General features: G+C 46.0%; 1 protein-coding gene across 2 annotated transcripts in view; it reads right to left on the bottom strand.

Moving 5' to 3' along the window:
- The window catches only part of CACNG2 (calcium voltage-gated channel auxiliary subunit gamma 2), a 51,597-nt gene extending 27,933 nt beyond the window's left edge, over nt 1-23,664 (bottom strand). Inside the window, exons 1-2 of one of the 2 annotated variants that reach the window (XM_065047898.1) lie at nt 23,387-23,645; nt 22,698-22,843 (exon numbers count right to left, since the gene is read on the bottom strand). In XM_065047898.1, the coding sequence (XP_064903970.1) occupies nt 22,698-22,839 (142 nt within the window). In that variant the 5' untranslated portion in view covers nt 22,840-22,843; nt 23,387-23,645. Of the gene's footprint in view, nt 1-22,697 lie in introns of both variants that reach the window. The other variant, XM_005511278.3, reaches the window with a different exon arrangement.
- Nucleotides 23,665-24,070: the final 406 nt, after the last annotated feature.

The following is a 24,070-nucleotide window of genomic DNA, read 5'->3' as shown; positions in this document are numbered from 1 at the left end:
TCTGGGACTAAATGATCAGTGGCCTTGTGCAGATACTTCTCTTATGGAGGTGGAGGGCTTTATCAAGAACTGTTGTCCCCGTGGAATATGTCCAAGGAGAGATGTGAATCTGAATCTAAGATGAAACAAGAAATGTACAGCCATCCAAGCAGATGGTGGTATCACTGAATGGCCTGACAGACTCGTTTGTATCTGCATGGTGAAGCCTGGAGAGGAGCTGCCAGGGGTGGCTGAACGCATTCTCTTCCTGAGGTTTTCTGGATGGGATCCTTAGACTGGGTTGTCCCTGAACTCAGTGAAGCATACATTAATTCCAGACTGTGCTGCCATGTTCAATAGCTTGTGGAAGAGGAGTAGTGGAAAGACAGTCTTGCTACTCTGGACTTCAGAGGTTACTCAGGTGGGGGTCAGGATCTTCACTCCTCTGCTGTAATGAAGGAAATGTCCCAAGCAGGAAGAGAATCACAGAGGATCATACAGAACAAAGCTAAGATGAACGTGTTTCATCCTCTGATGAATAGCAGAAGGAGAGGGAAGAACACACTTCTCCTTTTGTTGCCCCATCCTGCCTGTAGCTCTTCGACTCTGTAAGGCTGTTGAGGTATTGCTAAATCACTGTGTTAGAATCTGCTTGTTGACTTTCCATGGATATAAGAGAGGAGTGAGGGCTTGTTTGGGAAGAGGCAGAAATAGAGGTGGTATGAAAAAGATCTTGGAAACAAAGCCAAGGACAATCTGATAAAGTCATGATGCTTTGGCTGAGGTGTATATTGAATAAGACTTTTGAGTTGCCCATAAAGTCAAGATCCCGGCAGAGGATGGATCTGAATGCTAACTCAGCATTTGTGTGCTATGCTGAAGAATACCATGGGGACTCAGTCCATTTTCCTTATTGAAATGATCAACTCCAGTGAATTAGCTTGGTTTCCACTTCAGTCAGCCTAAGTCATCCACCACTGAAGCACTCCTTCCTCATTCATGTTGTGACTGTGCCCTATATATAAAATCTGATGTGTCTCAAAGGCAGTGGGAGTAGAAACCATAGAAGGGAAACAGAGGACTTATATCCAAACCCAATCTACACAGAAAATTAATCTCATGTTGGGACACTGTAACAGCTCTCAGATGAGAGAGAAGAAGGTAGCAAGGCTGGACTGCTGACTGTATGTCTGCTTGCTGCCCTTGAAAGGGACTGATTCAGGGAACTTTACTCACCCACACCAAAGTACTTCATGAGTTAGAGGAAGGTGGAAGGTGGAAAACCTTGTTCTGATGCTACATAAGCACATCATGTAACTTAAACTGAGGGATCAATTCGAGTCCGTACCTGTGAGTAGGCATAACCGTAGTTTAGTAAGATTTTTATAAGGAGGAGTGAGAAGGGGTTTAGGGACTGACATTTTGTTGTATCTCTCAGGGAGAAAATCTCAATGCAAGCCCCAGTATTAATGAAAGCCAATTGGAACTTGATAGGAATTATTTTGCTATTTTGTCAGCATTGGTTGGAACAGAGGGATTTAGGAAGATTTCCTTTGTAGAAACACATATAGGAATGCTGTGCTGTCTCCTCTGAGCTGCAAGATGCAAAAAGCCTTTGGGAATTTGTATTTCTTTCAAGATCTGGTTTGTGTTCAGCTTTTCAGATTTTTATGGCAGAACAAACCCACTTTACTGGCACCTGTTAACTGGATGAGAACACAGGAGCACGGACACAAATCCTACCTACCTGCTGTGAGGGAATTAGAAGGGTGGAAGGGAAATTCAGGTTGTTAACTCTAATCACTGCACCTCGTCTACAATGCGCCTCATCTGAAAATCACCCCCACGAGCTAAAGACACCCAGGATGGATAAAAACCTCTTCACAGTGGCGTAAACTGCCATGTCCCAAAGAATGGGCTTCAATGAAGTCCTTCTCAAATCATTAAATAGGTCATATCAAAGAAATGGCATGTGAGAAAGTGGCCTCTGTTGCCCACTGTCATGCTGGGTCCAGGAACTGGAGTGGGGAGGGGACAAGGTAAGTGCGTACCAGCACAGCATGTAGGGATCTCAGAGAAAGGTACGTACTACAGCTGAGACATTTCCTAACTGGATTTGCTGGTGTTGCACTTGGGTCTGATCAGAGCCATTTGTTGTTCTTTCTCAGGAGCACAGAAACATTGCCTCCCATTTAAAAGGAGAAAGAAGAGCTCAGCTGCAGAGAAAAACAGAGAAATCAGAGAGCAAGGGAGAGAGCAGTGAAGGGAAGAGCAGGTATAGTGCACGTCCGATGATGTCCATCTGTTCCTCATTAACCAGATGTCCCGCACCCACCTCCTGAAGTGCCATTGACTGTATATTGTCAGGACAAGAAGGGGATAACAATGCCACCATGGAGCGGACATTCATACACCAACAGGAGTCCTGCCATGCAGCCATCCCTCCCTCTACTACCCTTCCAGATTGGATGCCAAGTCCCTCTTTTTCCTAATCAGCTTTTAAATAGTTACATCCTCACAAAGCTTCTTGCATTGTAATTGCCATGTGTTTCATCCGGCTCTGAAAATGACAAATTATTTCGTCCCTGTTTACCAAAATCAGACCTTACTTTCTGTGTGTCACCACTTCCTGCAGTATTTAAATGAGAGAAGAGTGAATCCTTGATTTTAAAAGTTATTTCTGCTTGCCAAACTTCATCATTTTAAGACTCAGAGAGTCCTTGGATTCACACCTGTATCCAAAGAACAGCAACAGATTTATGGACAATTCAACCTACTAAAGATTATTCAGAAATGCAGGAAGAACCATAAATTACTTAGTCTATGTTGTTAGCCAAGGATCATTTATAATAAGAGCCCATCGAGTCATCATTATTCCAAGGGTGATCTGTGCATTGGTCTGTGTGTGGGCACATCAGCGTAGGAAGGCTCTGTCTCATATCCTAAGCTGCATTCACAGCCTGTTCATGGGAAGCCTTCCCTCACCTCCATGTCCCTGATGAAAACAAAGCACTCTGTCCTCTACCCTCTAAATCATACCACAGCATGGATCATAAATTGTGGTGTGCAGGCAGAGCATCTGCTGAGCTGCAGCCACAGCTAATGTGATGTTTCCACTGATTTCCTTTTATAAAAACATGCAGGTTATGCTGTGCACTGGGTCCTTGACCCATGTAACAGTCAGAAGCTAACCTGTGGCCTGATCTTGCCTTTTTGCTCTGAGTTCCTGCACAGGGAACTTGAATGGGTGGAGGAGATCCAGGTGGGCAGGTGTCCTCCAGAACCAGCAGCTCTGAACACTTGCCATATGAGCAGCTGAAGGCCCAGATCGCTTGTTGAGATAAGTATTTCTCCCTCTTTTGAAGCCATTGTACTTACCAAGCCTGCAACGCTACTAGAGTAGCACTAGGTTTAAATGCTTCTTCCCTGGGTGCCAGCTGTTGAACAGCTGGTCCTGAGCCTTGTGCTGATGTGGGAGCTCTGCATGAGTTCTGTGCTCTCCTTGATGTCACAGTGTTATTACATGGATGTAACTGTGGGAGTAGCTTCATTGTGGATGCCTGCTCACTTTCCGGAAGAAGAGTCCTTCATACATGACTGACCGTAGTTTGTCCTTGAACCCTAATGAGTGAAGACTGCGACTGCAGATAGGGCTGGTGGTTTGCTGAGGCCTACACACATTACAAAAGGCTGAACAAAGCCAGGTAAGGATGGAAAGGATTAAATAAAGCCTTGGGTGAAACTTCAAGAGGCAGGAGAGAATGCATAGCAGAAAGGGGAGTGAATGGGTTTTGAAAGAAAAAAGCCTAATTTAGTGAAGGGAATAACCACATTCAGAAAAGACAAACTATGAGCTGGCAATCTGAAGGCAGGAGATCCCCCACTGAGTCAAAGGGAGAGGGTGCAGTGGGTGGGGACATTGTGTTTGTTGTTTTGTCATTACCTGTATTTTCTGAGAGATGTTGTGTTCAGACATTACATGCAAATTTCATCTTTATCACACATTTATTACATCTAGCAGTGCCTTATGAAATCAAGTGTAACCCAGAAGCCTCATGCCTCCTGATAGGATTCTGTGAAAGGCTGCACTTAAGCTACCTGGGGAAGTTGTGCAAGCCTGCAGGGAGACGTAACTGCAGTAGGAGGTCAAGCTCTCAAGAGGAGATGGTCGATAGAGGCTCTGTGCCCCTCAAACATCCCTGGAGATGCCCAGTCAGGTGTAGTGCTTTTGTCTCTCTTTACACTCCAGAGGCTAAAAGCACACTGGAAACTCAGCAGCTGGATTCTGCAGTAGCAATCTGATGAGTGTCCAACAAATGGCTCCCAGCCAGGTTTGTGACAACCTGATCAATCAAATTCAGAAAATCCCTATTTAGCTCCACAGCTGACACTCGAAAAGATCTGGGAACATGTTTGGGAACTGAAGGCACCTGCTGAACGCAAATGAGAAAGAAAAAAAAACACAGACAAGCAGATGGAGAAAGAAATGAATGGATGATGGTGAGATGATTCCTTGTGCTGGTGTGTGGTAGAAAGCAAGCAATGTGAGGTGCCAACCTGTGTCTTTGCCTGCATCATGTAGCACACAAGGTTGCGCTGTGGTGGCAAGTTAATGTAGATGCATTTCCATGTCTTGCTTTTCCAGCAGAAAAAAACACCTGAAAATTTTTCCAGGTAAGTTACAGCTGACCAGGAATGCCTGAGGAGGAAGCTGAAATCCAACAAGACGGGGAAAGGCATACCCACAGTGACTGTTGTTGCTATTAAACACCATCTGTTGCAGATGTACACAGGAACTCAGTATTGGATTCTTCTTACATCACAAAGGTTAACTGAGATAATTTGCGTCTTAGCCTCAAACACATCCCTGCTGAACATAAGAATCAGTGCTTTGTGCTCACTTGTAGTAGCTATGGATTTGACCCATTACGTCAACTTCAGGCCTTACTTCCCTGACACTGTCCAAGACATCAGCAACATGGATTTTCTTTTTCTTTTTTTTTTTCCTTTACTATTTTCTTCTTCTCATTCAAAGGCATTGTAGAGTTGATTTTTTTTTAAAATAAAACCTTCTTTTAGCTACCAAGTAAGCCTGCAATTGCAGCAAGAACAATACCCCAGTGTTCTCTCTTTCCCCTTTGGTTCTAACAGCTTCTGAGTATCAAATGGGCTTTGCTTTGGAGAGGAAAAATGATAATAATGAATGACTTAAAATAGCTCTGCTCGGGAAAATATGGGTTTGATTTCAGTTGCAGAGGGAATAACTTTTTTCATGGCTCACTCACTGACTCCAATAGAAGACCAGCAATATCTGATGTGGCTCCTGCAGAGACCTCCCTTGTTCAAAGAATCTAGGAGCTTGCAAGAAGTACTGTAGAGCTTGAATCGGCTCTAATACGATACTGATTGTAATCCATGACATTTTCATGGTGCTTTAGAGATCATCTGTGTTCTTCGCACTTGGAAAACAGGCAATGCCCTTCTGTGGTGTGAGAGACAGTGGGGCCAGGTAAACAGATCTGTGGAAGGATGGTGGAGTGATCCGGATATGGACTTAAGACTTGACAAAAAGTGAGTTCAGCTCTGCTGCAGTCTTTGTGTGTACTTTGCTAACCACCTTACCTTCCCATGTCCGAAATTTTCCATATACAGAATGGACATGGGAGCATTTTCTTGTGCTCCATTGGCACTGGCTAATGAAATGCATCGGGGAGTGAAACACCATACACTAGCAGAATGACTTCTGTTGCTCTGATCAGAGGACAGCAATGGCATTCATAGAAAGCACAAGTTGAAACCTCACCCTCAGTATCGCTTTTGTTGGTGAAAAATGGGACATTTCCTTCAGTAAATCATCTGTCACTTTTTGTTTACCTGACCAGTGATGGCACCAGTGGGTTGAAAATGTAATCCTGATTGGTACCAGTAAAACTTTCATACCACAATCTGCCACTCTCTATTTTGGAGGTGCCATATGTGTTGTGTAAAATAAATTTATTTTGAGAGGTTTAAAAATGCTATTGAGACTATTCTTATATTCTTTCTCTGCACAAACAAGGATTGGTTACTACTCAACTAACCACACAGATCTCACAATGGATTCCAGCTTTCTCAGTGCAGGGGAGGCTTAAAGGTAGTTTTATGCTGTGTTTGTATTTTTCTGACCATCAGACCGGAAGAGATTTGCTTAGTCTCTGGTGCAAGTCAGAGTCACCTCAGGGCTGTTCTAACATATAGCCGATCAAACCATAACTCAAAACAAGACACCAATGAAGCAGAGGACTGTTGCAATATGGTGTCTCATTACTTGTAGTTTTGTTCTTTTGGCCACATCCCCTAATTGAGGGGAGGTTTGTGCACGTCTGGGCTGAGTGGGGGTTTCCTCGTAACAGAATGATCCCCAAGTAGGCACTTAAACCAGCTATGTGCAGCAGTGTTAGCAGAGGGCAGGATCTCTTTCTGACTCTGTGGACTCAGGCAGCAATATAATTAAGTGGAAGAGCAGTATGTTTTCTTCTCTGAAAAAAAACGAAGTCACTGGTTCAAGACTAGATCTTGCCTGCTTTGAGCCTTGGGCAGGTGGTGTTCTGGAGGGGACAAGCAGTCACAGTGACTGTTTAAACTAATAAATGAGACAAATGCACATTTTACAAGGAAGAGATACTTCATCCATGAGAAGAGCCCATAAACAGGTACACTAGAAGGCTATGCAGCACACTCGTCTCATCATTCCCCTGACACACTCCAGCAGGGCTCCTTGGGAGTTCAGGAGATGGTATCTGAGGAACCCAACATGACCACGTGAACCCATGACCCAGCAAAAACCTGTATGACACAGCAGTACCTGACACAACCAGTGTGAAATCGCCACGATAACCTAGCGTGACCCACCAGATTGACCCTGTGACAACATTTGATTTATTACAAATGACATGGATGTAATCACTCACCGAAGGATGCCGAATGACGCAGCACAGCATTGCTCACTGTGGCTCTACTGAACTGGCACGCTCTGATTGGCTTTGGGAACACACCCATTGGGTGATTCATCCAATTAAAGGGCGGCCAATCCTCTCAACACTAATGAAAAACATCTCTATTTTACTTGTAGCACTTTCTAGCAACCCATTTAGGCTTTTCTGCTGCTCTCATCACCTCAAGGTATGAGCACATCATAACTGATGGACAGCTGGTTTGCAGTTGAGGTTAAAAGGAAAACCTGGTTCCTAATAGGGTAGAGTTGAATAATTTGTGAGTTTTTCAATCAGAATACAAATGTTCAGTGAGCTGATTAATTACTGTAATGACTTAGCACAGGTTGGATGATGTGCCCCACCCCAGTAACATTAACATACAACTGTTAAGGACTGTGCGTACTAAGTGAACCAGTTTTAAAACGTTGTAAAGTGTGTAAACTATATCTCAAATATAGTTTGAGGTTTCCTGCAGACCACAAGAAAGACACTGTTGTTCTTCTTCACTGGAAAGAAAAGTAAAGATAGCTTCAAGCTACATAGCAAACTGTCCACTAAAATCACTAATGTATTGGCATGCATCAGCCAGTGAGTAGATATAGGGCTTGGTCCTCAAATTCATTCCAGTTGTTTCATCCCATTTAATACCACAAAAGAGCAACGAATTTCACTTAAATTCCATCTGAAGGCCTTCTGTATATAAGGCAAATCCTAGATGACACAAGTTCAGAAACAGGTGAACGTGATGGTAGTTTAAGACTCTATTCTCCTCCTCTGTCTTTCTGGACCGAGTATAATCCAGACATGCTGAACGATCTAGTCCACATGTGAAGGACAGACAATATGGTCTGTCATGAACTAAACCTGGCTTAAAAGCGTTGTCTCACCCTTCGTAATAGACCTAAATTTTCCTATTAGAGCCTAAGTTTCCCTAACTCCTTTTGCATGTTCCCTAACATCCATGAATTCCCACCTCACTTCCTTCCCTGCGTGAAAATGAAATCTACTGTCAGCTGTCAGCTCTGCCCTGGTTCCCCACTGGGAACTGCTGCTGTACAATTCAAAACCAGAATCTCCCTCATCCACTCTCTCCACCCTCCTGATCTAATGTCTTAGTGTTATTCTAATAACAGCATGTAGAGATGTGAACTGATTTGCCTCCCATCTTGTCATCTTCCCTCACATATCCGACCCAGTTCCCAGGGTCTGATTTTGTACAACTATGAACATTTACTCTTGAAAATTGATCACTGGCCCAGAGGCTAAATGTTTGTTATCCGGAAAAAGAAGATGACATTACAATTATTCTTATTTTAGGTCCTGGAAAGGGCAGGAAGTCCTAGTACATTAGCAGTGAAAGGAGCAAGGGTGGCTCAAGAGGGTCTTGGCAGGTTCATAAAGTCACAACATTTGAAAGCAAAGTCCACATTTGATCACCTATCAACAACTTGTCAATAGCTCAGTGATTAAAAACAAAGCTCTTTCACTTCATTAAACACATTCAGTGCCATTTGCTCTACATTCCAAATGGCTGAACCGATGTTCCGATGGAGCCTATTTTTAGTATTTCTGATTAGTTCATTATTTGGGAAAAGCTACTGACTGTGTATCTGTTGCAGAAATGTAATTCTTCATGTGGATCCCAAAGAAGAGGAGGGCTTCATATAGGGCTTAACAATTTGTTTGGATGTGGGTTCAACCTCTGTCCCTGCTGTGGTGCAGCTCAGTTAAGTAATGGCCATGAAGCTTTTCTCTCCTTGAGTCCTTTCCTTTGTTTTTATTACGTGGAAGAAGCCATATAGCATATTAAACCTCTTCTTTTTTTTCCCAAGAAAACTAAGATCAAGAATGACAGAAAACTAGCAGTCTCTGTGAGAATTAAACAAGATACTCAAAATAAGTGATCTCTTGGGTGCCTGAGTAAATTGCCACCTCCAGATCAGATTTTATTTATTTTCAGAACAAACTATTTCTTTGCTGGTAAATCCTGCAGTTTTACCATGAATCCAATGAATTTTCACTGTCAAGTTGCAACCCTGGAGACGGAAGTGGCTGTGTACCCCCAGGGCAGATACCACATGGGCAAAAGCATTCCAGCATTGCCTCTTCAGCAAGCTTCAGCTCTCATGTGAAAGGACAGGATCTGCAGGTCACATGGAGATTAGTCTCCAGTGTCCTTCAGCCCTGTCTGCTAAAACCTCAAAGGAAAAACCCAGCTGTGATGGCATCTTCTGGCTTCAGATTTCTCAAGCATTCAGAGAAACATCTGAGGCCAAACTCCCCTGTGAAGCCCCAAAGAGTATGGTACCCCTCTCACAGCAATGGAAATGAGATGTGATCAATCATTCCTTCCGAACAACCTGTGTTTGCCAAATATGGGGTAAAAAGGCTCCAGCCACACAGGCATGACCATTTGGGGATATGGGGATTATATTTGGATTGAGAGCTGAGACAGGCTTTTACTATAAGTCTCCATGGCACAATGTAATGTGACCTTGCACGGGTCTTGGAAGCAGCACACCTGAGTAAGCGCTGCATCCTGACAGCTCCCAGACATGCTGCTAATTTGTCTGTGCAGAGCACCATGCTTGAGTAGCCATTAGGGCTTGAAATACCTAAGCTATCTTGCTTGGAGTTATTCAGGTATCTCCTTCTGGCACTGCCTGGTGGCTGGGCAGGCATGCCCTGTTCTGCATTCTGCTCTGGAGAGGGAGGTGAAGTCAGTTCTAGGTGTAATATCCTCTCACTGATGTCAAAAGCAACAATGCAGAAACAAGTTCTACATGTTTGCTGTCTTCTGCTTTGCTGCCTTTCATATGTCATTTGTCATCTTAGATTGTCACTTCTTTGACGTAAGGACAACAGCTTTTGTACGTGCACAGTGTCTAGCATAAGGGTGTTTCCACCCTACATGAAGAATTTTAGTGCAGCTGCAATGGCACAGTGGCAATAAAAGATTAAATACTCAAAAAAACCTCTCCTGAAGAGCATTAGCCAGGGAAGAACATTAAGTTTTGGTTCCCTCGCTTTACCAAACGTAATCTGGCCAAACCATGAGTTCTCTCTCAGGAAAACTGTACCCCAGGCCTCCAGAAGTTGGACAAATTCGTGTGCTTTCAGCTGTGAGATGAGCAAAGAGCCTCAGTGTAGGAGGTGACCATGTCCGCATTAAGTTGCTTACATAGATAGATTTATTGGTGTCAACAAGTTGGGACAAAATTTTTCCACTCCAGCTTCTTTGATTCTTCCTCTCTCCAGCTTTCTTTGGTCAGACTTTATCGCATGGAGCTGGCAACCATGGTCACACTTTCCAAATTGGTGCAGGTCCATGGCTGGTTGATGTGGTTGATCCTGTCCTCTCTATGTGTGCTTAAACCTTTCTTTCTGTTATGCTGAGGCAGGCAGAGGGGGAGAGGGAGGAAAGGCCTTTAGGGGATGGAAGATGCTGGCATCAGGTGGGAGAAAATGTCCCATTCTACAAGGCAGAGGAGATGGATGAGGAGCTCTCTTTCTATATCAATCAGCTCCAGCTGATATTCCTGCTTCTCTCAGCAATCCAAGTCTCTCCTGCCTTTGAGTTGCAGGGTTTCTTCTCACCCTCCTCTTTCAGACCATATTTCTCAATTATCTCCTCCCAGCACTCCCACTGCATTCCTATTACTGCCTCCCCATGCCATGCCGTAGCCAAGTCCTGGGTTCTCTCTTGCCTAGAGTTTCCTTCTGTCCAGCTTTGCTTTCCAGCTGCCATGAACACTTCCATCCCCAACCTTCCCTCTGTTTCCGGCACACAGAGATTCTTTCCTCCACAGCTGTGTCAGTCTACAACCATGAACAATCCATGTCCTCATTTTCTGCAGAAGATGCCTTGCCCTGATACCTTTACATCCTCACAGTGCTCCTTCTCATGGTCTTGCTTTGCTCTGTTTGCTTTTCCCCTCACTATTCCTATAAATGTGGGCCAAGCTGTAATGATGCAGCACACAGAAAAACACCTTTCTCCTGTGATCGTAGACAGCCCCTGGAATTAATTCCTGGAAAGATGTTCTTGTCCTTTCTGAGTTATGCTTTCCTGCAAACACATGGACAAAGTGATGACTGAGGAGGGGAAGAGTGGAGCAATGATTGGGGAAGAGTGGTGCAATGGTTAGGCAGCCACCTGAAATTTAGGAAAATTGTCAGTCCTATGCTTTTCCTGTGTGCTGTGCTGCTGTTTGCATTGCAGTTTACTCAGCAGAGTAGACATATTAGTTTCTCGGTTACTCCCTTTTCCAACAGCAAAATAGCCCCATTGCTCTGCTCTGCTCTTGGTAGTTGTTTCCTTTGAGACTATGAGGTGCTTGAGTAGAATTGCAAAGGAGGTGTCCCAGCTAGAGGACACTGTGCAATGTTTAGCCCCAACTAGTCTCCAACGCCAAGCATATTCACAGTTGCTCTGTTACCCCAAGCCCTTGCACTTCATGACAGACTCTCATCCTCCCTGTTTTCCTCCCAAACCTCCTATTGAACTTTTCTGTGAATTTTCTCTTCCTTGAAAGGAGTATATGACTCCTACTTTTGGAGACTCAAGGGGAGCAGGAGAGATTTGAAGAACTCCATGACTGCAAGACTTAGGGGTCTAGCCCACTGTGCAATCCCTTCCAGCCTACAAGTGAGGAAGGAACCCAAGCCTGGTTATGTCTTGAGGGAGCAGCTACATGTCTCCATTTCTGTTGTTTTACAGGTCAACTTACAACTTCTCTTTGGGCTGGGTACACTGAGATGATATGGCTTCAGGCAGGCAAATTGTTTGAGGAATATTTGGGACACAGGCTTCTTCACCATTCTGCAGCATCCCTCATCCCAAACACATACACTGCAGGGGTGCTCTGAAGCAAGTTCGGGGAAAGAGGAGCCTGGAGATAGCAATTCCTAGACCTTTCCTCTCCCATGGCTGTATTTCCACAGTTGTTTCAGTTGTTTCCACTGGACATTAGCCCCTCTTGCTGTCCCCAAAATACTCTAAACCAGCTCTTCACCCTGCCTACAATGTTCCCAGTGTCTATGGCCGAGTATGAACTCCCAAACACAGAGAAGCCATCCATTCTGTGGTCATGCCATTCAGTAAAACTTCATCGTTGCTTCATCCTATTGCCTGTACTTTATTTCACCTTTAAGCACCATTCCTTAGTCTCCAAATATCTGATTTCTGTCTCACTGCCCCCTCCCTTCACACAGGATGACATTCTTTTCTGCTCGTGTCCTTTCAGGCACTGCTGATCTTGAAGCTCCCCAATTACAACCACTTTTCTTGTGATGGTGACACCTTAAGAGACAACAGCAGCTGCCTACAAAGGGCCTCTGCCATCTGTTTCCTCTGCCACTTCTTTGAGACAGCTCTAGTTATATACAGAAAAATATTTATCACAGTTCATTCACTCCCTCACTCAAAAATGAGCAAAAGAAAAATGTTGTCTTTCATGATTCTGTCTCTGCCCTTCAAAAAACCATGACCCTCAGCCTAAGGAAAGGGTAATGCTTGAATCTCAAAGGAGGCAGCAGAAATTCTTCATGATTGATCTGTTGAGACCCTGTACTCTGAAGGCAATTCTGGGGGGCATCTGCATTTGGAAATGTATCCTCATGTCTGTCTGAAAGGCAAAAATCAGAGCCACGCCACTTCATCTCAACCACCAAGCTTTCATATCGATCGAATCTGAAAGGAGATGCACACGTAACCATACATGTGCATGCAGATGAACACAGTTGTCCACCCTTTTCCACCACCTCTCCATAGAGGCTGTATAGCATGAGATCAAGAAGGGTGGTTGCTACCCAGTAGGACTGAGGGCTAGAAATGTAAATGAAAGAGAAGAAATGTCATTGGGGCTGAAGGCTGGGGGAGAAAATTGTAGGCATGAGAGATGAAGTGGAGAAAAAGGGAGGAAAAGAAAAAACAGTGAATTCTGAAAGGGACTGGTGGACAGAGTGGAAAAAAAAAAAGAAAACAAGAATGAAGAAAAATTGAAACTAAGAAAGAAAAGTATTAGACAATATTTTCAGGTGGAAATAAAGATCCAGGAACAAATTCTCAGAAATTTACCGGTCACATTGGACAAGTCATAGGTTGCAGGAGTCAACAAATATGGTTGGATCAAAAGTGATTTGATTGACAGTACTTGGTCTATGATACTGAATGAACATGACCATAAACCTGGGAAATATTCAGTGTTCAAGTGTGATCCATCACATTGCAGCTACACTGGTGGTATAAACAAGACCTGAGGAAAGAGAGACGTTCTCTGAGCTATAGCAAATTTAAGAATGAAATGTAGTTATGAAGCAGTGGGAGGAGAAAAATAAAACAGACACTAAAAAAAAATCATGTTCAGGAGAATGAAAACTGATGGAGGTGGATAGTGTTATTTTTTATTTGACAGAATGTGTACTTTATACAACAAGCTAAATCAGAAATTTATAGTTGTTCTGCTCCTAGCAAAAACACACATCAGAAAAATTCCTACCCATGGATTGGAGGGCATTGCATTCTCAAGTTTTTGTATATCCTCCTAATTTTCTGTTTTTCAAAGCTAGCAGGTAGGAGTATATGCTCTGGGGGAATAGGAGGTGCAGGATAAAGTCCATATGCTTCTCTAGGGAGTTATAGATTTGATAGGAAGCTAGTATAAAAACTCCAGCAGCCAGTGACACAGAAACACAAGTGGATTTCACGTATCCTGCAGGGTTTGTTATGAAAACTCTGATTGTGTAGTTTGGAATTTTATGGGAAAGCTTTTCTGTAACACAAAAAGGATAAGTGGGGCTGGGAGACAGAAAGTTGTCAGTAAATAAAAGAGATTCAATGAAAGAAAGAAATGCATAAATAAGAAAAAGAGAAAGGGGTTCATGGTCACCTCTGCCATTTTACACCTTCACCAATCCAATGTGAGGAGTCTGTAGGAGGATCTTAGCTTCACAGGGAGCGTGGCCACGTTGAATTTTTTTGATGAAGGTGAAAGATGATGAAAATGCAAATAGTTACAAAAAAAAAAGGCAACTACTGCACTGGGTGAACAGCTGGCATAAATAAGGGCAGAATATAATTAACTTTGAGGCTGTCGCACCCACTCACACTGGAAGGTAATTTAGCCCCGGGTTTGTTGGGTACGGCATTGGCAAAGCAGGGACACACAGTGACCTTGGGAGCACGGCTGTTTAAAGCACTCCGAGCCCTTCTTCTGCCTCATTTTCCCTTTGCCCACATGGACAGTGTAAGCACCACATCTTCATCCGAGCCAAGGGAGGCTGCATCAGTGCAAACAAGGGGAGGATCGGGCCTTCATCTCTTGGGTAGAGAAACACTACGGAATTGTATGTCATCAAATGCCAGTTCAGTAATAATTTCCACAGATACAAGAGAAAAGACACAACCTCATTTCTAGTTTAGTCATGATGGCATCAAAGAGACCCACAGCCTATTGCTTTCTGGGAAGCAGGGACTTCAACAATAATAATTCTTCGCGCATATATAACACCTTCATTGCTAACTACTTACTTTATGCCCTAGGGTGTGAAGAAAAAGGACTCCACTTAATTCCATAGGCTCTTAATTGCTCTCTATCCCAGATCCTTCCTAGCAAAATATGATAGAAATACCTAAACTTGCTGCTAATTTGTCAAATTAGGGCAGTCTTTGACACTAGCAGAAACACAGAACCTACTTTGCATCTTATATTGCAACCGCATAGCATAACATCTAGAAACAAAAGAAATGCCAGACTAAGTAAATCTGAGCTCCGTTTAATCCCTGACAAATGTTTCAAGGAAGAGGCAAGAACCACATGGCAGTCAGAAAGGGGATAGACTGCCCTTGTGAAACGTTATCCTAGTTTTTATGGCGACTGGCTTAATTGCTGAATTACAAAGCACCCAAAATGCTGTTCACATCCATTAGGAGGATGCTTAATTTTCGTGAACTGTGTCGTAAATGCCCACTTGCTTGCTAAATGTTGTTAAAATCTTGGCCACAGGAGCTCCGGTGGCAATGAGCTCCACAGCACTGATACGCATCAAATGAGAAAGCTTTAACTGGGTCTCTGGTGACTCACGTCAGGTCCTCTTGTCTGTGTGTTACAAAATGGGGAAATCAAGAGGTACTGATCCATCTTCTCTAGCCCATTCATTATTCAATACAATACAATCGCTTTCCCTCTTGTTCACCTCGTTTTCCAGGCAAACACATCTAGTCTTGCAGGCTGCCTTCATACACACAGTCTTTTCTATTCCTCTTTGTCCCTGTCCCCCTTTTATGAATGCTCTTCTGATTTTGCAGATCCCCCGCTCAGATGGCCCTTGCTCCTTCACTCTCTGCTATCGCCCATGTTCTACTCCTTATGCTTGGGGATTTCACAGAATCATAGAAGAGTTTAGGTTGGAAGGGACCTTCAAAGGTCATCTAGTCCAGCCCTCTGCAATGAGCAGCGACATCTTCATCTAGATCAGGTTGCTCAGAGCCCCATCCAGCCCAGACCTGAGTGTTTCCAGGGATGGGGCATCTACCACCTCTCTGGGCAACCTGTGCTAGTGTCTCACCACCCTGACTGTAAAAAATTTCTTCCTCATGTCCAGACTGTATCTCCTCTCTTTTAGTTTAAAACCGTTACCTCTTGTCCTGTCATAACAGACCCTGCTAAAAAGTCTGTCCTCATCTTTCTTACAAGCCCCTTTTAAGTACTAAAAGGCTGCAACAAGGTCTCCCCAGACCTTTCTTTTCTCCAGGCTGAGCAACCCAGACTGTCTCAGCTTGAAACTCTCTCCCACCCACTGAGTTGCTGTGGTTCATGTAGAGCCCTTCACAGGCCACCATTTCCCTTCTCTCATGAGCCAGTGGAACACTCTGACCTGACTGACTGAGGTTTGTGCAGCCAATCATCAAGACTCACCGGGCTTGGAGACCCAAGACCCATTCATCTCAACCCCTGAGGCATTCCTGAGAATCTCAGAGAAAATCATCCTCCTGTAAACAGCTTGAAAAGGATGGCTGCTTGGTGAGACACTTTTTTGTGACAACCAGAGATCCTTCACTGTAGTGCACAACAACTGCCCCAGGGTTATGGCTGCAGAGACCCTTATTTTCCATTTGGATGCTGGCCTGATCCATGTCTGAGGGTTGCCAGGGAGGGTATTTAGGGCTGCCGTGAGCTCCTTCCGGCCCAGTTGCTGGCTGCATGCAGATGAGCCAGCTCATCAGCTGAGCTGCCAGTGAGCCCTCCAGCCACGGGAGATTAGAGGCAGCAAAGTGGAGGGATGTTGGCTTGACCACAGGCAACAAGCTATGGGGGAGATGAAAATGGGGCCTGGGTCTCACCCCCCTCAGAGGTAGCCAAACCACCCTGGGGGCAAGAGAAGATGGCAATAGCAACCAGTGTCATACACTGCTTGGAAGGAGGGGTGACACTGGTCAGACAAATGAGGAAGGGGAGAGCTGGATGGGGATTGGAAAAGAGTTGCTTTAGAACACAGAGGCAATGTAGCTCCAAAAGAATGGGGTCCTTCAGCTGTGGGGAGTGACTGTATGTGAGGTGAGGGAAAGCCAGGGGAAATGATGGCACAGAGAAGAGGAAAGAGGACAGACAGATGAGATGGCAGGAGTAAAGGGGACAAAAGAGAGCAAGGACAAGATAATATAACTGAGAAAAGAGCAAGGGGGTGGGCCTCAGAGAACCGGGAGAGAAACAGGGAGAAATAATGAAGGAGAAGCTGCTTTTGAGAGAAAGCACAGAAGAGACATGAAGATGAAAGAGAAAAATAAAGAGGAAAAACAGGGGAGGGAAATGAGAACAAATTAAAATGGAGATGGATAGAATGAGTCGAAGATGGAGGGCGAGGAAAAAGCTGGGGTCATAGAGGCAAAGGAAAAATAACTTTTAGATGTATTTTATTTACAACACGTTCTGCATATCCCTGAAGTGTTCTGTGCCGTGTTTCCCCTGCTGGGTAGCTGTCACCCTGGGATGGGGGCTGCGGGGGGAGGACAGGGAGCAAGACCCCTGCTGCTATCCCATTTCCCCTGGCAGCAGCCCCCTTCCCTCCCTGAGAGCCCCTGCAAAGGAGGTTTCATGCCCGTGCAAGGCATCAGCACATCTCCTGACAACGAGTGCAATATGGAAGGGAGAAGCAGCGCAGAATGGAGCAGCGAGGGCTCCCCCTGGGATAAACCAGCTATGCTTGACTGGGAATGCGCTCTTAAAACAGGGGCAGGGGGCAGAGCCATCTGAGAGCCTGAAATGTTCCCTGCTCCCCTCCCCACCCCCCACCTCCGGCAACCTCCTCGCCTACTGCTTTTAAATTAAACAAATATGGAGATTCTGCTGGCAAACCTCAGCAGTCCTCCTCCCCCAAAACTCTTGCTTAGATCGTACCAAACCATAGCAAAGTGAGACGGGAACTCCGAGGACTGCGTGGGGAAGGGGATGGGTTAAAAGGGAAACATCAGATAGGAATAGCTCCTGGTCTCCCTGGCAAAGAGACATTTGTTCTATCTCTGTGTAATTTCTTTATACATTACTGCTGCCACACTGCATCTCCATGTCCCTCCCACTGCATTTCTCTCTCACTCTCTTCAGCAAGGCAATTTCTGGTGCATTTCAGGACAATATTAACCCATTCCTCTTTCTCTGTCTGTAGGAAGATTCATAATTTAAAAGCAATTTAAAAATCAGTTCTAGCAACTCATTGGTGAGGAACAGCACTTCTTTGTCAAATCTTACAAAAGAACTGAGTTTGCAGGTCTCAGCCTCTCAAATCTTTAGCTTGTTGGTGACTTACAGTCAGGTGTGAATTTAAGCTGAGAGGAGAACCAAACCCACCCAAGTCTGGGATCCCGAGTAATACTCCCTTGTCATCTGCCATCCCACTTTTAAAAATCCTTTGTCTTCTTCATCCAAGGCCTGTCCAGCTCTGCATTCTCCTCCTTCCCAGCAAATGCAATGCCAGCAGCAATCAACTATGTGCTGGTCCATTGCCTCCTGCTGCACCTCAGGGCTGTGCTAGGCTGCTCCTGGTCCTGATCCGCAAAGACATGGAGAGCCTGACTTAATCTACTGCTATTTTCACTGCATGTTCAGAAAAGCCCCTGGAAGCCCCAGTAAGAGTCAGAGGAAAGAACCCTGGCAGATTTGTGGATCCCTGGAAGTGGGACAGCAGGCATTTCTGCAGCACAAAACTAGGGATGCTGACAGAAATGAAGAGTAACAGAAAGGAAATTAGGAAAGGTGTGAGGGAAGATAAGAAAAAAACCACTCATAAGATGGGTTGGAAAAGGAAGAGGTGGCCCAGGAGCAAACAGCAGTGGGAGAAGCCAGTGCAAGGAAGCAACACAGCACCAGAATTGTCTGGCAGAAGCTTGTCCACTGCCTGCGCCCTGCCTCCCTTTGCTGTCAGCTCTTCATTTTTGCAAACACTGAAACTGCGCTTAACTCTCATGTGCTGTTCGGATATAACAAGCTGGAAAAGGAACAGATCAGCTCATTAATTTTCCTTGGGAAGGGTCTCTAGGCAGGAATTATTTTCTGCACCAACATCCATTCAATTACTTGCCTTCACACCAGTCAGATCTACAGGGATGTCTAACCCCATGCGCATCACTCATGCCTGCCTGCCCTGGACTCTTCTCTCCCTCCTTCTCAGTATAAAGCCTCCCAGACCTATTCCTTTCCTAATAATAATGACAACATGACAAAACCAATAACCTACAGATATAAAATACATTTCATTTCCTTGCTTCATAAGACCCTGATAAGGCATCGTCGCTCACTTTTTGAGATCCTGTAGGAGATCTACAGGAGCTAATGAAAGAATTAGACAAGGCATCGCTCATAATAAAAAGTGGTTTTAAAGCATTCAGTGCCAAGAAGGAATTAGGCTGGAAGATCTGCAGCCATTTCGAAGTTGTAAGAGGTGCAGTATCCATGTGTGGCATGAGCTTGCAGATCTCAGTTCCTTGGTGTATGTGTGTGTTTTGTGCCTACACAGTTAAAGGGCTGAGAAAGGCAATTTTTCTTGAAGGGTAAAGATTTTCAAATGACCTGGAGACACATTTAGCAACCCCAAAGACTGAGAAAAGATTATCTCGAGGAAGATGAGGAAAAAAATCAGAAGTGTGATCTGCAGTAAGGTAAAATGACACCACCTTTCTCCTTTAGCCCCAGAGTGGAACAAGGGCTCACTCTAGGACGCAAAAAAGGGGGAAAGACATCTCAATAGAGGAGGGACACCCCAAATGACACTCCTCTCTGGAGCAATACAAGGATCTGAAAATGCTGACTGAAAGTCCACTATGGAGAACAGAATGACTGGAGAGAGGGAAACCCGAAAACTGAAAGCCTGGGGACCAAATTGTCCTAGAGGAACTTGCAGTTCTGACCGCAGCTATCTGTGTGTACAGCCTGAGACATCACACATCCGTTTTTGCTACTGGATATGTTGACCATGAAGAGAAAAGACAATTTAGCACAATACTGTAAATACAAGGAGTCCACCATCTCTCATATCCTACAATGTTGACTAAGGCTAGCATTCCCCCACGTCTCCCAAAAGGAAGATGATCTCGTCAGAGGTTTCCCACCAGTAGCAGGAGGCAGATTGGGCTCCTTCTTTGGTTGTTTGCATGTTAAAAATCCTCCTGCTCTTCTCTTCACTACCTCCCCTCACTCTATGGACCTACCCTGACACCCACCCCAGGCAGCAGAAGCATCTCTGTCCCACACCTTTTGTCAGGTGCTTTTGCCATGCTGTGGATAGGGTGTGAGCAGACTTCAAGGGTTTTGCCCTTTTTACAGCCTCCTGGTACCAAGACCTTCCTGACACAAATCTGCTCACCCTCTGCATTGTGGGGGAAAGGAGGCTTTGCTGCATCCTTCTCCCTCCCGCTCGCCAGCAGGCAGCTTTCACCAGGAAAAGCGAGTCAACCAGGGACAACTTTCTGATTCCTTCTGCTGAGAAAGAAGATAACCCTCCTGCAAGCAGATCAGACGTGACAGTAAGAGGCCTGCCATCCAGGGCTGGTGGGGATTTTTGGCTGTGCTGTCCTCAGAGCAAGAAAGTGCCAGCCACCAGCCCATGCAAGCTGTGGGGCTGCAGGAAGACAAGAGGAGACATCCTGGCAGTGACAGTGCCAGACCTGTGCCATGCCAGCCCATGAGGCAAACCTGTGCCCAGGCCCTGCTCAACATGTGGCCATAGGGCTGGTTTTACGTCCTGCTGAGATGCTCTTGCTTTCGAGCCTTTATCCAAGTTTTGGAGCAACCTGTGCCCTCAGGCTGGGGACTCAGAGCTGGGCTCATGTCCTGTGTGCTGCATTGCACCCTCCTACCCTGCTTGCCACTTCTGCCTGGTGTTCAGGGGCTGGAGGAATGGGCCAGCCCAACCCTGGCATGGTGAGGGTGAGGGAGAGAACCCTGTCAGGGCCATGCAGCTCATGCTTAGGCTGCATTTCACACCCTCGTGCAGCTGCTGTGGGTTGAGCCCACTGGAGAGCATCGACAGGGAGGGCAGGGGGACTGGGCTGGCAGCGTGGCATCACGGGGCTGGGGACACTATGGAGACTTTAATTGGAAGCATCCTGGCACTTTCCTTTGCCATGCAAGCCACTTCTCCACAGTGCCTGTGGGGTCCTGTCAGATGTAAAGGAAAAGGACCCCCAAGCTCCTCTGATATGACCAACCTCGTCTGCCCGTTCCTCCTCCTCTTTAGACCGCGTCTCTCTGGGTACAGCTCTGTGGGCAGATAGACATGATCTGAATTCACTGCTTCTCCTGGCTGGGGTCCTCATATCTCCTGTCTCCACTCCAGCCTCCCCCCGCCCTCCAGCTTGGGGACACGGCTCAGGAAGGGAGTTCTTCCCTGCAGTCTCCCTTCCCCGCATGGCTCTGCATTTAGGCTTCATTTTTTTTTTCCTTCCCTCTCTCATTAATTTTTAATTAAGGAGATGTCTCCTTCCCTGGTTGTAATGAATAGCTGTGTTAAGGGCTTTTCATTTTTTATTAATATATATGTCTATATATTTATCTGTTTGGGGGAAATGTGTGTGTGTGTGTGAGCGAGTGTGTTTAAAATATCCCCCATTAATTTACTGCTATTGATTTTCTGGCGTGGAGACAGCATATAGTATTCAGCATAGAGCTCCTCTGCAGGATATGTTAAAAGGCAGCAGTTTGGGTTGACAAAGGGCACTAAATGCAGTATGCGTCAAATAGACCATCGCTCAATGAAGTCACTTAGCTATTCAAAACATGTCCAGCCATCACTCAACCGTTTGCACCAAGAACGGGGGGGAAATTCATGCTTCTTCACAGGCACAACCATTTCCAAACAGCAGCTTTAGCTTGCTTTGGTGAGAGACATCAGGACATACATAGTGTATTCCCCCCTCCCCCTTGCCTTCCATCTCCCAGTGCCAGTCTTAGAAAATCAGTTCTGCGGTACCCACTCCCTGTTCTCTCCCATCGGGGAGCTCCAGGCACACCCAGCTCTGGTGGACACTGACAGACACAGACATTATCCCTGGATGTCCATAAACCCCCAGCAGCCCACCCTCCAGCTGGGAGCTGATTCATAAACAGGGTTTTTACAATGGGCTGTAATATGCGCTCTTGTGCTCTCACTCTCTCCTCTCGCTACGTGTGTAACACAAACCACGTATTTCCATCGGTTGTCCCTATCCCTCCAGCACAGGCTGAAGACCACCTCCCCAGCCCACACGTACACCAATCGCCGTACTGAGCAACACATATTTAAAAGCGAATCACAGGCCCCTCTTTTCTTTCCCCCTCCCTTAGGAACGTCTGATTCCAGAAGTTGGTTGCGGTGGTGTCTCTTCTGCCATCAGACATGTCACTGAGTTGCTGTTCAGTTTTACCACATCAGACTTAGGCTGACTTTTCCATTCAGAGACTTGTTTATTTTTAGTCTTTACCATAAACCTTTTTTTTTTTTTTTAAAAAAAAGAGCCCTTAACAAAAACCCACCCCCCAACAACAAACAAATGGGAAAAATCCCAGCTCCAAACCAAACCAATCAGCCACCAACCAGACCCCTCTGCACCTAGCCCAGTGAGATGTGGTTTCTTACAGACATTACGAAATACTCTGAACTCTGCTCAAGATGACTGAAATCATTAGATTTACTGTACGAGGCATTTTGGACATAATAGGGTTGCTCCCGTTCCTTTCTTTTTCCTTCCTAAAGTGAACTAACAATTGCATCCAAAGTGCTTTGCAGTCACCCCCTCCCCACATCACCCCTCACTCCCAGTCTTGTCTTTGCAAATAAGCCATTTGCAAAGAGAGCAATTGTTTCACTCTGCGGTTACAGACGGAGCACAGCAATAATACAGCATTTTGGCATTGCTTTCCCAGGCAATACAAACAAGCCGAAGACAGGCAGACTGCACAGTTGCTTTTTGAAAGGGTCTCTTGGTGTTTTTGTAACTCACATGTTATTCCAGTTGGAGGGGGAAGTGATTTTTTGAGGAAGGTGGGGAAGGGGGGTAGGGGGATAAGAGAAAGGAAGATGGGAACAGAGCAGAGAATGTTTTGCCTGTCTTCTTGCCTCTGTGCCCTGAGTAACTGAGCCCACTGCTCTCGATCCCTCGTGAAAGGAATGAAGTGAGAAAATGGTGGAATGCGAAGGGATTTATTTGGAGGGGGGGAGAAACATGGGGTGGTGGGAGAGGAAAGGGGGGGTGTGTGGAGATCCAGAATTAAATACCTTCCAGGCAGCACGTTCTCCATAATCCAGAATGGGTCATGACTTCCTCGTTCTTTTTGCTGGTTTCGTTCTCACTGACAGTTTTAGTCTTGCAAACCCCTCTGGAGTAAAGCCAGTAGTCGGTCCCCACAGCTATGGTCATCAGGCTGAAGGCAGCGAAAGCACCAACGGTGGTTAAAAGCATCTGAACACCTCTGTCAAAGAGCCCCATAATTCTTCATTATACAAATACCCAACCGCCTTGTGATTCTTGGGGTGTGTGTGTTTAATAAAATAAAAGAATAATAATTCCAACTAATAATATAATGGGTGTATATAGAGAGATAGATATCAAAAAAGGGAGGTAAGAAAGCCCACGGAAAAAAGTGTAAATTAGAAAGACCACACGGGAAGAGGCTTGCCTTTTAAATCGGAAACGTTCTGGTTGAAATATAAAAAAAGGAAAAAGGAAAAAGAAAAAAAAGAGAGAGAGAAAAGAACCAATAAAAACCAAACAAATTAAGAGAAAACCCCCCCAAAACGAGACGCCTTAATCCCTTTTTCTAAAATTCTGGTCTCCAGTTTCCATATGTAATGGCTAATTTGGAGATGGCTTCCACAGTGAACAGGGGAGCAGCAGCAGCATCCTCAACACAATCTCTCATTATCTGGACCTAGACAGTTAGAGACTGTAAGAGCAGAGATGCAACCTTCAGTCTTCTTGCTTAGCTCTGCAGCCTGCGCCATGAAAATCCTTTTCCTTCCCAGTTATCTTCCTTGGGTTTTTATTTTTTTTTTTCCCGGCAGCGGCAGTCGCTCCAATCCTCTCTCACTTTTTCTCGCTTGCTTCTCCTTCCTTTCGCTCGCTCCTACCACCAAGCCAGACTGCCCAGTATACTGTAAGCCCTTGATTTCAGCTGAACAGGTGCCGAGGTCTTGCCTCCCATGGCTTTTCCGCACAGCCGCGGTGCTCGCTCCCGGCGGAGGTGGGCGAGGAGAGAGGGGGGCTCCTGAGGGGAAGGGGCGGGGGAGGGGGACAGGCACGGCGCCCCTCCCGGGCGGGGGGCGCGGAGCGGAGCCCGGCTGCGGCACCCCCTGCCCCGCGGCGGCCCCCGGCGACTCCCGGGCCCCGCTACTGCATCAAGGCGGCGGCGGCGGCGGCGGCGGCGGCGCGGCGCTGGACGGCTCCCCCGCGGCGGCGGCGGCGGCGGCGGCCGGTGGTGCTGAAGGACAGCTCCCCGGGCGGCGGGGCGGGAGCGGCGCTGCCGGGCTCCCGCTGCTGCAGGACGGCTCGGCGGGCGGCGGTGCGGGAGGCGCGCCGCCGGGCCCGCGGTGCTGAAGGACAGCTCCCCTGCCCGCGCTGCGCGCCCTGCCCGCGCCGCCCGCGCCCCAGC

This window comes from Columba livia, chromosome 1, assembly GCF_036013475.1.
Source record: "Columba livia isolate bColLiv1 breed racing homer chromosome 1, bColLiv1.pat.W.v2, whole genome shotgun sequence".
NCBI classification, from domain to species: Eukaryota; Metazoa; Chordata; class Aves; order Columbiformes; family Columbidae; genus Columba; species Columba livia.
This window is presented reverse-complemented; position numbering and strand designations above follow the sequence as displayed.